The sequence below is a fragment of the Alternaria conjuncta genome (genome assembly GCF_024043145.1).
Source record: "Alternaria conjuncta strain BMP 0040 chromosome Unknown scaffold_2, whole genome shotgun sequence".
NCBI lineage: Eukaryota > Fungi > Ascomycota > Dothideomycetes > Pleosporales > Pleosporaceae > Alternaria > Alternaria conjuncta.
This window is the reverse complement of record NW_026250091.1, coordinates 1,768,713-1,781,824: the sequence shown is the minus strand read 5'-3', so window position 1 is coordinate 1,781,824 and position 13,112 is coordinate 1,768,713. Positions and strand designations below refer to the sequence as shown.

The 13,112-nt window shown below is 54.7% G+C and overlaps 3 protein-coding genes across 3 annotated transcripts; all 3 read left to right on the top strand.

The window, feature by feature from the left end:
- Nucleotides 1-251: 251 nt before the first annotated feature.
- On the top strand, nucleotides 252-2,009 carry J4E85_001714 (uncharacterized protein; the record flags this gene model as incomplete). Its single annotated transcript, XM_051465998.1, has 5 exons — nucleotides 252-298; nucleotides 347-500; nucleotides 550-836; nucleotides 883-1,231; nucleotides 1,281-2,009. The coding sequence occupies 5 exons, from the start codon at nucleotides 252-254 to the stop codon at nucleotides 2,007-2,009; spliced, it is 1,566 nt and encodes a 521-aa protein (XP_051330555.1).
- A 4,243-nt stretch (nucleotides 2,010-6,252) lies between these two features.
- J4E85_001713 (uncharacterized protein) lies at nucleotides 6,253-8,868 on the top strand (the record flags this gene model as incomplete). The annotated part of the gene is made up of 1 exon (XM_051465997.1): nucleotides 6,253-8,868. One exon carries the CDS (start codon nucleotides 6,253-6,255, stop codon nucleotides 8,866-8,868), a length of 2,616 nt encoding a protein of 871 aa, XP_051330554.1.
- A 1,061-nt stretch (nucleotides 8,869-9,929) lies between these two features.
- Nucleotides 9,930-12,193, top strand: J4E85_001712 (uncharacterized protein; the record flags this gene model as incomplete). Its single annotated transcript, XM_051465996.1, has 2 exons — nucleotides 9,930-10,092; nucleotides 10,152-12,193. The coding sequence occupies 2 exons, from the start codon at nucleotides 9,930-9,932 to the stop codon at nucleotides 12,191-12,193; spliced, it is 2,205 nt and encodes a 734-aa protein (XP_051330553.1).
- Between the last annotated feature and the right edge of the window lie 919 nt (nucleotides 12,194-13,112).

The following is a 13,112-nucleotide window of genomic DNA, read 5'->3' as shown; positions in this document are numbered from 1 at the left end:
ATCTTGGCATTTAGGAACATTTTGGCATGGGCCCAAGTTTTGATGCCGCTCAATGGGCAGCCATGTCAGCCTTACGACGTCTACCACGGCCCCGACCATTTGTATGTCGGCAATGCATACGACATCAGCATGTGCTTGCCCGTGGTGAGCGCCCGGCAGCGAGATGGGCCGACGAGGAGCCCGACCCAGTAATACGCCAGGCGCAATGGGAGGAACATGCGGGACAAGTGCGGGCGGGAATGCACCAGAGCATGTTGAGTGTACTTGAAGAGCGTGGATTTGTCAAGGATGTCGCTGGGTGAGCATGTCGCGAACAGCCTTCCCCAATGGTCGCTAATTGTTATAGTGGACGCCAGACGCTCGACTGGCTGCTCACCGAGAAACGCATCGGCGCATATGTCGGCGTGGACCCTACAGCCCCCTCCCTACATGTCGGCCACCTCCTTCCGCTTATGGCGCTGTACTGGATGTACCTCCATGGCTACTACACCGTCAGCTTGGTGAGCCACCCGCGACTCGATGCATACAACGCGAGTTAATCATGGCTAGTTAGGAGGAGGCACCGTCCAGATTGGCGACCCTTCTGGCAGAACAACGGCTCGGTCTCGGCAAGGCGAAGATGTGCAGTCTATGAATGTGGAGAGCATACAGCGCCAACTGGACAAGCTGTGGACGAACGTCAAATGCCTGGGCATCAAGTACCAGTACTCCCCCCTGATCAGCCGAAAGCAGGATATCCTCAACAACAGGAGATGGCTGTCCCAGTTGAGTGCAGTTGAGCTGATGAGGGATCTGGGGTCTGGTATGCGCCTGGGTGCCATGCTCAGTCGCGACTCGTAAGTCCTTCATATCTCGAGTGCAGAATGCTGCTCACACGTCCAGGGTCAAACTACGAATGGAAAGCGGCGAGGGTATGGCTATATCCGAGTTTAGCTACCCCCTCTTCCAAGCCTACGACTGGTGGAGCATGTACCGGAACCAGGGCGTTCAACTACAAATAGGCGGATCTGACCAGTACGGAAATATCATCGCCGGCATGGGCGCCGTCAGTCATATGCGCAAGATACATCGCATGGACAACGGAGCAGAAGGCGACGAAGACCCAAGCGTAGCAACTTACGGTCTCACCACACCACTGCTTACAACAGCGTCTGGCGAGAAGTTTGGCAAGAGCGCGGGCAATGCAGTCTGGCTTGACCGCCAGATGATGAGCTCGTTCGATCTTTACCAAGTACACTTTCCGCAATCTTTTACGATGCTATCACTGACAAATTATTCAGTACTTCCTCCGCACCGCAGACGCCGACGTCGAACGCTACCTCAAGCTCTTCACCTTCCTCCCCCTTGACGAGATCGGCCTCCTAATGAACCGCCAAAACCAAGACCCATCTAAGCGCAACGCCCAACACATACTCGCCCGCGAAATCGTCGAGCTAGCACACGGTGCCGCAGACGCGAAGAAAGCCGAAGCCGCACACAAGGACGCGTTCGGCCAGGGAGCCCATACTTTCTCGCTATTCTCGCTGAGGAACGCGATTGCCAGGGACGAGGGCGACACCAACGAGCCAAAGGAACACATGAAGGAGGAAAAAGAGCTGTTCGAATACAAGAAAGCCTACGCCGCCTCCTCCACCGCACAGCCAACAACTACCACTCTACCCGAACGACCTCAGCACGACAAGTCAGATGTCGTTACACTCCCCCTCTCCATGCTCCAAGCCGGATCCTTTCCGCACGTCCTTCACGCCGCCGGTCTCGCGAGTTCGAAATCCGAAGCGAGCCGCTTGATCGCGAAGAAGGGCGCGTACGTCATCGTACCCAACTCTGGTCCGCCTGACAACCCGACCGCGTTGAAGTGGGCGACTATCGAGCCGGGCAAGGAGTTCAATCCGTATCACTATCTTGTGGATTGGGAGGCGCTGGTGCTGAGGGCGGGAAAGAGTAAGATTCAGATTTGCAGGATTATTAAGGATGAAGTGGATGAGGAGAAGACGGAGGAGGGACAATGAACATACAAGTATATATCACGTTCATTGCGGACGAGTTGCCTGTACGAATGCAATGTCATATGCTCCACTCTATACTATCGATCTATCCAAGTCTTCTGCTGTGTTGATGGGTATTCCATGTTGAGATATAGCAGTAATACCCAATAATCAGCCCCCTTCTGACTCTTCTATTCAATTCATTTCAACTGATTGAATCGTCCTACCAGCGACCCTTCACGTCCCCAAACACCGACCGAACCTACCCAATCCCCTCACCCCATGCCTTGCATGCTGGAATCTCGTTCCCACACCGATCTTGCACGGCGCAAGCGGACTATCTTGTACCTCTGCATCAACCACCTCCTTGCCCTTCCCCTTTTGTAGTCCAACACCGCCGTTTTCGTTTTCATTCTCACTCCCGTTCATAGTATACCGCAACGCTCGTCGTTCTTTAATCGGCGACGTACGCGTAGAATGGTAACGAGACGGACCGCGCTCGATACAGACGTTGGGGCTAAGAGGGCTAAGTTGAATACCGCCCTCTTCGAGGATCGGGCGGTTTACTGCGGGTTGGTGAGGGCGGATGGTGACAGTCGTTGGAGAAGGCGTTTGTGTATGGGTTGGGGTGTGTGGCTGATTGCGAGGGCGCCGTGGAGGGAGAGCTTTGAAGAGGGGGGAGATGCGCAGGGTAGAGTCGGGTTCGAGAAATGGGTCTGGGATTGTGGTTGTGCTGATATGATGGGGTGACTGGGCGTTACCCTTGTTGAAGACATCCTTCCCAGACGAAGAGCGCGGTAAATGGCTAGTAGACTGGTAGTCGAGTACATCTTCTATACCGCATGTCTCCTGTTCGTGTAGAGATGTGCTTGCAAGCCAGTCGTTGATGCGATCCCTAGGCGGACCAGTAAGACTGGCAGTGCGGTTTCGAGAGCCTGCGATGAAATATCCAGAGTCGTCCGACCATGCCTCTGAACTCTGCTCGGACATGCGAGGACTGTTCGCCTGCGTCGCGTGCGATACCATTCTGAACGGCGCTCTCGACATGCTCTGTGACTTTGGACGTTGTACTGGAGAAGCTGTGAGATTCAAGTGTTGCTCATCGCTACCGTGCTCGACCGGTGGCGAGGCCTTTCTGGAGATGTTTGGTAGCTGGGGATATGACACGCCTTGCTCAGGCTGAGGGGACTGACGATCACGGCCGGCATCCTCGAAGATTTGTCTCATCCGCGCGGCATGGCCAGCGCGGGCTGGTGACTGTACCAGTGTTGAGCCATTGTTCGCACGCCGGACCCGAATATTGGCTACTCGAGAAGGTGAGGTTGGAACTGCACATGGTCTCGAGAGCGTGGATGTTGTCGCTGTTTGAGCAGGGCCGTGGTCAGTGAAGATGTCCGTGGATAGCTGGCTATATGCGCCATGTGATGGCCCGAGGGCTACACCTCCATCTGGAGAAGCCTCAGTATGCGGCAGTAGATGCCCAGAGCTCTGGTCGGGTGTCACGGGTTTGCGGAATGTGCGGCTGCATCCGATGGCGATGCCCTACAATGGAGTTCAGTAACTTGTAGGAGCAGTTCAGTCCTGCACCCTCCACGAACTTGCTGAGAGGCGATGTTGATCGGCTGCGCGATTTCTCCATCGTCGTCCGTAGCCATCCGAGTCATCTCGGACATGCTGTGCTCGGCTTTCCGCGTGGGTACTCGACGTTGCACGAGCGATGACTCGAGGACGGGTTCAGTTGTCGTACATGACTTTGTGGCTGGGAGGTCAATAGGGAGGCTGCAGCAGTTGCACCAACGCTCCTACATACTGCAGTCACCCGTCGTGCCTGCCAATTGAGCCCGAGCAGTTACTTCCCCGCCATGTTTTGGTAGCACAGGCGCATACCAAGATTGCAGATACACTTGTCTCGCGAACAAGTCGCACATGTGTGGAGTGTAAACATTTTTCCGCAGGATTCAGTAGATTCAATAGTGTGGACATGAGTCTGGTGGTATAAGATCCATATATGACGTGTGCGGTACACGGGGATGCCCAGGTGGGGATCTTCGCTGATCTGGTAGCGACGACCGCAGCTTCCGTATGCACAGAGCACTTGCTCGGGTCGAGTCGACAGAGGCGTTGTCGGATGTTTCTTTTTTTGCCCATAATTTCCGCCACGCTGACATCACGTGGCAGACTGGGCTGGTGCCTGCCCAACGGCCACGTCCAAGGTTCTGCGCGAACTCTACCGGTGATTGCGCGACATAGTGTCAGCCTTGGGATATTTCAGAGACCTCACGTCAAGGTTTTGGCGCGGTAGGACGAGACGCGGGACGGTGTAATCGACGCACCAAGGCCGCTGGATCTCGCTTGTCGATCGCTATCTATGGGACGCCTCGAATTGATTACTCCCAGCTGTCCACCTTCGATCCCGCCATCACGGTCACCGTGGTTCGGCATCTAATATCAATCCCGTCTTCCACAGCCATTCGCTGAGCCTCGCAAAATCAACTTCGATCGCGACCCTGCGTCCAATCTCGCTGGCTCGGCCCTTTCCCCGATCACTAGGATCCCTAGTGACAGCGATGGAACATTGTTGCGCACACCGTCAACGGCGTCCTCGGGCAGGATGGTTCGCACTCCTGCAGGCACCCTTCGTGAGCGTCGCAGTAGGCGTATTGCCTGGCCCCAAAAAAGCGTCATGCATGCAGGAACAGCACGCGAGTGCTAAACCGGGCTGTCTTGGCCGGAACGACACTCGAGACCGAGTCGCGGGCCCGCCTCGTCTACGCAAGGTGATGCTATGTAAAACACACCATGGCCGCAAGCATCTGAAGCATCCTACAACATTACCGGATCGCCCCAAGTGCTGACAACCACGAATAGCCACGAATAGCTCCTCAGGCGCGCCTCGAGAAAACCTTACCCTCATCACAGTGAATGCAGCGGACGTTTTCGAAACGGCGCACGCTCTCGCACCAGCGCACGTTGGGCGCATCTTTGGGGCTCTCCTCACCTCGTGCTGAGGCGGGAGCGTGTGCGTTGCCCGCGACTGTCGCACCATGCTGATTTCGATAGACGGTGACCAGTACGAGGCCCCTGAGTCGCCCGCGCATGTCGTGGCGTCTTCGCTTCCTGCACTACACCTTCTAGTCTGTGCTTCTAACTCTGAACCATGCCAACCTTGCGTGTTCCACAATCTGCCCTGCCTGCCACTCCAAAGTTTCTGTATTTGCGTGACATGTCGTCGCTGTCTCTCGTGCCTTTTGCCTGTCCTCACTCTTTCCATTCCATCTCGGCCTGAAGCCATTCGCGAGCTCGAAGCTCTTGCGCCACCACCATTCAGTCGCATCCTAACTATTATACTTTCTTTTTACTACTTTCGACACCTCCGCGTAGCTTAGTCCCCGCATTTACCCTTTGTACATATTCCTTATACTTGGCTCAACGGCCTGTCACTCTATTCAACCGCCTTCGTTCATCGCGTGCTATCGATAGCCGTTCTTCCGACAACGCTCGTCTGACTTGGCTGCGAACCTCTTACTGTAAGTACATGGATTTTCTATGAAACCCCATTGGGATCAGCGCCACGGTGCTGCAACAGAGAACGTTACACCTTCCCTTCTTCCTCGCCTCTGCGTCCGCTCTCGTCGTATTTGGCATGTTATTGCTGGGCTGCATAGGCTCTTGGGCTATAGTGGCTCGGTTATACTCTGCATCACGGTGTACTCTCCGTCCGCAGAGCCCTTGCTGTCCTTATTGAGTCCTTATTGAGCACCACCGATCATGCAAAGGACTCGTTCTGATCTGTGAGAGTAGGTTAGTCGATATCTGATACGGTGTATCAGTCACCTCCTGGTTCCTGAATCTCTGAAACCTCAGGCAACTGGCTGTCGCTCACGCAAGGAATCGCTGCTTTCCGCGTGTACCGACACGTATCAAATCACCGCGTCTGTTCCTGGAGTCTACCCTACTCTCACCTCTTTGCCTGTAATTTGGAGAAGGTACCTGGACCAGCATTCGGGAGCTCTAGTACCCCGGGGCCTGCGTGTCATACATGTCCGCATTGGCCATCAGCTGTCTTGCAACAAGTGCGTATGCGTCAACAGTCGCACAACAGTACCCACATTCAACACTCTTACAACCCACACGTTGCCTGGAGCAGACTCGACGACTCTACCAGTCACGCGCACCGAGGGTGTGAACCTCGCGTCGCACAACAACCTTTTACAGCCAGACTTGTGTCGAGTGGCACATTTACCGTCAACATTTCGACATCTAATTCATGAGTTACGATCCAAGACTGGGCGCCGCAGCATACGGTGCAACAGGCGCAAGCAGCGATGGAGACGCAAAGAAGGGCTCGGTACGGGCGGCGAGAGAGCGGATGCAGGCTGCGCAAAAGAGGACCCAACTCCCAGACACGTCGAAGATCATTGGCCTTCCCCGGCGACCAAACCAGCTCGTCATGCAGAACTCTCAGGAACGGGTAGAACAGTCACAGCAACCGGCGCCTTCGGGAAGCAGAGGTGACATTGATTCGGGATCGCCGTCACCACAATGGCCACTGCCAAACATTACCAGGGACAAAGCTGATCCGACACCTGTCTTACCACCTCGCTCTCCAGAAAGACTGAGACCACCGCCACAGTTTGCACGCCCGGTATCCGACGAGTTTCCTATACAGCAGCTCTCGCCCGATCTTCCCTCGCCGACCTCCCCAACATCAATATATCTACATCCGAATGCCGACACCTTCTCACCTAACTCATTTCGATCTTCGCGCCCAATCACTACCTCGTCGATAGCCTCGGACTCCTCGATAGGCTCCATACCCGACTTTCCTGTACCCCAACCGCCTATGCCAAGTATCCAACAAGCGCGACGCTTTCCAAGTCTCGGTCCACCGCCCTCCTCGCGGAGAGGGCCTTCGTCGTACTACACGCAGATGTCGTATGTGTCGCCCATCGTCGAGGAGTCGGAGAACAACTCCTCAAGGATACAGTCACAACGCGGGTCCTTTGCTTCTAGCAACGTATTCCCGACTAACAAGGATGACTTCTACCCCGATGACGATCTCTACTCGGACGACGGCGAGACCATAAACAGTCGCGATACCATCTCACCGACCCCGACCGACTCCGACGACCGAAGCGGCCTCGTACAGCAATCGCCCGCCCTTCTGCGACAGGCGAGCTTGGGCAGGAGGACTAAGCCATCGCTGATGACCATCAAGTCAGTGGACAGCTTTGGAAACAAGAAGGGTGGACCTGAAGGGAAGAAGCCTGATGGTTCTAGGCTTGGCGCGGGGGCCATGGGCATCGGAGCCGCAACACTCGCAGCGAGGGATGGCAGTCCGTCGGGTATTTCAAGACATCCTCTCAGCAGGTCCGTCTCCATGGACTCCATCGACACGATAGAGGACTTCAAGAGCAAGGCCGGAAACGTTGGAACTGCATCACCACTGCAACAGGAATTGCGACACCCCGGAATGTCCGAGCGTGCTGGTATGCGACGGCCTGCAAGGCTCGACATGGACGCGGTCCGGGACGCTGAAGCGCGCGGCAGCTTGACGAGTCTGCCAGATCTCATTCGAAGAGCCACGCGACTGGCAGCGAACCTTGATCGCGGACGCACAGCAAGTCGACTTGGGTTGGACTTTTGGGAAACTGGTGCTCCCGACAGGAACCAAGTTCGTCAGTCTGGACTGTCTGAGATGCTCGCCGCTTTCCCACCACCAGGTCAAGAAACTCCCAACCGCTCTGGCCGGGGTACCCCGAACTTCCGCAACGGCAGCATGACGAAGTGGCCGTCAGGTGGTAACGGACGCAACGGTGCTACCGACTCTGGATTCAGCAACGAAAAGCAGAAGCCGCGTCGAAGGTGCTGTGGTATGCCCTTGTGGACATCCATCACGCTCCTTATAGTCTTGCTTTTCGTCATCGCTGCCGCGGTCGTCATTCCCGTGTTCCTAGTCGTCCTACCCAACCAGAACAAGGGCGCCAATACCTCTGCCGCTCAAGAGACTCAAGGAAGTAACAACGGAGGCAACAACGGGGGTAACAACAACATGAACAACCCCAACGCACCTGCTGCGCCACTTCCCACGTCTGGGCCGGGTCAAGGGAACGACCAATGTAGTGGTATCATTACCTGCCAGAACGGCGGTGTCGCCATACTCAACGGCGATCGATCGTGCAACTGTGTATGCATCAACGGCTTCACAGGAAAGACATGTACGAACGACGATGCTACTGGTTGCACCACAACCAGCATCGAAGGCACTGCCAACAACGCCACAATGGGCTCTGGTATTCCTCGCCTTATCGAGGTGACCGCCCCCAAGTTCAACGTTCCTTTGGATGCCACCCGTGTCTTGTCGTTGTTCTCTCAGCTCTCGCTCAGTTGCGCAGCCGAGAACGCCCTCATTACCTTCAATGGTCTTGCTTCTCGTTCAATCCCTCAGCGTCTTCATTCGATGGACTCAAGGACCGCACTTCACCCGTCGCGTACGCTCCCAGTACTCCATCATCCTCATCCTGCGCAGGTCCCTGGTCATCTAGCCAAGCGCCAAACGGTCGGCCAGGTTGACGAAGCTGAGGCTCCTAACGAACAAGCCAAAGCCCAGACGGAGGAGCTCGTAACACAGCCCATCTCGAGCAACATCAATGCTCTCGACTTTGCCCGTGTAGCGGTGCTCCTCGCGCTTCAAGAAAGCAAAGACCTAGACGTGGCCGCGAGCGCACAGGAGTCCATACAATCCCTACTCACAGACGACCGCAACGGGAACTCCAACAGCGGCAGCATCGACGTCGGCCCCTTTGAACTAGATCTCGTCAACTTCACAATCGAGTTCCAGAACGGCACCACGATACGCGGACCACAGAGTACCTCGTCCTGAGCTTGAGCATCTACACTTAGATCCAAGATTTTGCTTTTCACCTGCATAGCGATACCCTTTTTTGTCTTTTTGCCATCACGCCACACATCATCCCTCTTTCTCCTTACATTTCCATCTTGTCGCAATCCAATGTACGATATTAAAAGGGCGGGCGTGTGCCCTTGGACGGCACAGCGCAGGGCGTATCTCTTTTTCCTTGGTTTACTACTCCTTCATACAGTGTGTTCTCTTTATATACCCGTCCTGTGGACGCTTTGTCATGACCGATGGACTGGATCTAATGTATTTTTGTTACGGTTGGTGGGAAATACCCTGAGGTGGAGTTTGATGTCAACGGCAGTCGCGATTCAGTACCAGAAGAAGAAGAAGAGGATAGCGGGTAGCATAGCACAGAGACTACAGAACTCAGGTTGATGTAGTGGAAATGATATAGTTCGTCAGAATGGTTTCGTCGTTCGATGTGTGCAGTCCGCGTTGTTTGGGTGAGGATCAATACAGGTAAGGACCATGCATCTGAACAGCATACTAACGGTAACCCAGGCCACTATATCTATGTGCTATCCGTAAGCACGTCCGAGACACGCTTCTGGTGTTCCTCTCGCGATTTCGCGTCGCTGATGTTCCCGCGTCCCCACAGTTCCTTCCATCCACCCATCGCAACTTCCCCTTTCAGTCCACCACACAAACCTCCCAACCACCAAACACCCGAAGGCTACCCCAACAACTCAATGAAACAAACATTCCGCCACCCCGCTTATGGTCCCCCACACCCACGACCGCAAAAAATTGTCCAAAACAACACTCGTCGCTGACCTAATCGCACTAAAGCCTCGTTGCCTGGAGTGCATAAAAGCGCGCTCCCCCGCCACCGCTGCGACTTCTTGTTTACGCACTGGCGACTGAAGATTATTCCATCTTGACGATTCTTTGATCACACCTGTTTCTTGCCACTCCCACCAGCTTGCTTGCGCTTAGCTCGCAGTGCGACACCGTTCACACTGACACCTCAACCCACGATACTTCAGTCATTCTGATAGTGCGCGACAACAACCGCCAACATAATGTGGTGGGCTGACGCCTTACTGTACTTGGTGGGTATCGCCGTCTGGAATCGTGCGAAATGGCCGTTACCGGCGTCCGAAGTCGAGATGGTCGTTAAGACTTATCTCGTGCTTGAACAACCTCTACCTACCATCACTGTCACCTTCACTGAAACCGTCGGAGGTAAGTTTCGACTGCTCGGTGCTCACTTCGATATATACGATGACTGACCTCCCCTCTAGTTGTTGCTACCGCCATCACCCACGACATTCCTGCCATTCCGTCCACCTCCTCCACCCCTGTTCCTGAGTCCGACCGTTCTACTATCGACGACTACGCCTACCCCTCCCCTGACTACACTCGGGCTGAGTCTCGCACCCGAGCTCATTCCGATGAGCTTCATCAAGATCGTACGACTGCAATGCACGTGATGTGGACGCCTCAGTATTCCACATTCGATGTCATCGCAATCTTCGCCGCCGTCTTTTCCGCCGCCGTCATGGCCTCATGGATCGCTATCATCGTCAAAGGCAAGGATCACGTTATGCAATCATTGGGTCAGATCCCTGAATACATCGACGCTTCCTTTCGACACACTGGCTGCCGCATCGGATATGCTTGTCTGATCCTGGCTTGGGTAGGCTTGATCACCGACTATCTGATCGGATGGTCAGAAGGATACGTAGTATGGCCGAAGATAATCAAAGTCCTTTCCTCGTATCCACTCCTCCTCATCGCCCACTTCCAACTGCCGCCCATCGGTCACATTCTCTTCCTGTGTGGACGGTTTGCAAAGACGGTTGCAACCGCCCCAGGACTATGGATTGCTAGACAAGCGAGACGTTGGTACGAAGCCCGGACAAGCACGCGTCGCATCGACAGAGTATTCGATCGGCCTATCACCAGGATTACCATCGGAGAGTGCCTTTTCCCAGACCTTGCCGCCGCCAGACCAAGACAACCGGACACCAAGTTCTCTGTGATAATCAAGGCCGCCTTGAGCGACATCTTCTTTCTCGGCTGGAATCTCATCGTTCTTGTGATCAAGCTCCGTATCCGATCTTGGATGCAGATTTGGTCACACTCTCGCGACGTCAGCTTGGCCACGATGGAAGGTCTTTTCGGCGGGGGCGACGATAAGTTCTTTTGGGATATCTGGCTAGGATGCTACCAGACCGGCTTGAAGGGCATCCGCGAACTTCTCTCGGTATCCAATGGGCTGATCAAGACGGCTCTCGGTGGGATCTGGGTAGGCCTCAAGCTGGTGAAAGCCGTTTACAATCGTGCCCTGATCCGTCTCTTGGAAAGGAAAGTACCTGACAATTTGACGCCCCGCGAGATCAAGTCTTACGAAGACAACGTCCACAATGCTTACTGCGAGGCGTCAACATACAACCACAGCCAGATCGCGCTCCTTTTGCTGCGACACTGGAAATCCCTCGAAGACATAGCTCGTTTGGAAGCTCAAATCAAGTACATGGAGCAACACTACGACTCTATTAACAGCCGCGAGATTGGCGAGAAGTGTGTTGGCTACCGTGCAACGATCATCGAGCTCGTTCACGACAACAACTACTTCCGTCTTCTGCTTTGCGCCATCTTGAACGCTCTGTACAACGAACTCCACGGTCGCAGGCCCAACGATCTCAACGCCAAACATCCTTACCAGCCCAGCCAACTTGAGTTCCGCGTTAAACCTGACCCGCGCACTGGCTTCTACATGGGTTACAGGGAATACACGGTCCGGGCGGTTAACAAATGGGATCTTGGCCGCGAATACTTGAAGCAGGTTGAAAACTTCGGCATGAAGTACGAGAAGGAGCCCTTCCGTATGTCGATGATTCTTGCCTGGAAGGCCAACGGCCCTGGTAACGTTCCCGACAACTTCGATCCGTTCGTCAAGGATCACTGGGTCTTCTCCGGCGCCATACCTGGTCTCAACATCCCCGTCTACAAGTCTGAGCACAACCCGTTCAACATCCACGAGAAGCGCTTCCCGGTCTACGTCAATCCTGAGGGTCTTTTTGGACCCCAGATCGAGGACTTTGCCGCCAAGGGCCAGCTTGCGCAGTGGGGCGATCCTAAGGCCATGAAGCCCAAGGTTGCTCCTTTCGACGCCGCCGAGCTCCGCAAGTTTACCGCTAAGATGGACTTTGGTGCTGCTCCGCTTCGCAAGCACAAGACGGCTTCGTTGCCCAAGATGCCCGCCTACTCGAGTGATCCGTGTCCGACTGGTGAGCCCAGGACGACTGACTTCCCGCTCTACAGGAAGGACTTTGCCTAGACACGGACAGAGTTCTGACGGAAGGTACCATCGAAAATGAGAGAAACGATGTCAACGTCACGAATTCTCCATCACACACCAGCGCCACTCGAACACCCTGGTAGACACCTACTGAAACCCGTTCCACCTCCCCTCAGCCCTCCACCTCAATATCACCACCGCCTCTCCTCCCTCTACACAAGACTCAACACTGACAAGGTAGCGGCCCTGTGCCACCTATAGGGTGAGTAGCGCATTCGTGCGCCTCACCGGGTGCCCCACCGCGCCGCTACTAACAAACCCTCCCCACCCTTATGGAGTCAAGACACTGAAGCTCAAGAACACACTATGTGTTGTTTGGATTGCCCGACTGTCTTGTTACACCAGCTCCTCACCTTTATCCGATGCAGCAGGTATAGCCCTTTACGGTGCCTGAGTGACTAGACCGGGGTTTACCCCGGGAAGGTCCCGTTCTGAAGGATGGTGGGGTGGGTAGGGTTTGTTTGTGTTGACATGCATGTGCTGGATGGATGGATAAGCGACTGATGGTTGTGATGTGGATGCTGAGATGATATGGACGCGGGTCAAGTGGGTGTAGAAGGGGTGATTGAGTAGTGTAGTGTGAGATGAGGATGTTGTGGTGGTGATGTTGTGGATCTTGGACGCGATGGCATCTTGAGAGCGTTTTCTTTTGTACGATACCCCTTGCTACTGTTGCTTTTGGGCGCCTTTCAGGGCCGGCGTTTGGCGGGTGTTTTGGAGTCTGGCTAGGAAGATACCCACCTGTTTGTATCTTGTACTGAGATTCGCGTTACAACCGCCTAATCAATGAAGTCATCTTACGAGTATCCAAGTTGTTTGTGATCATCGATAACCGGTCTCCATGTTCGTGTGTATGTGTGAATGAAGTTGTGGTGATGACGGCACAGGGCAAGTGCAG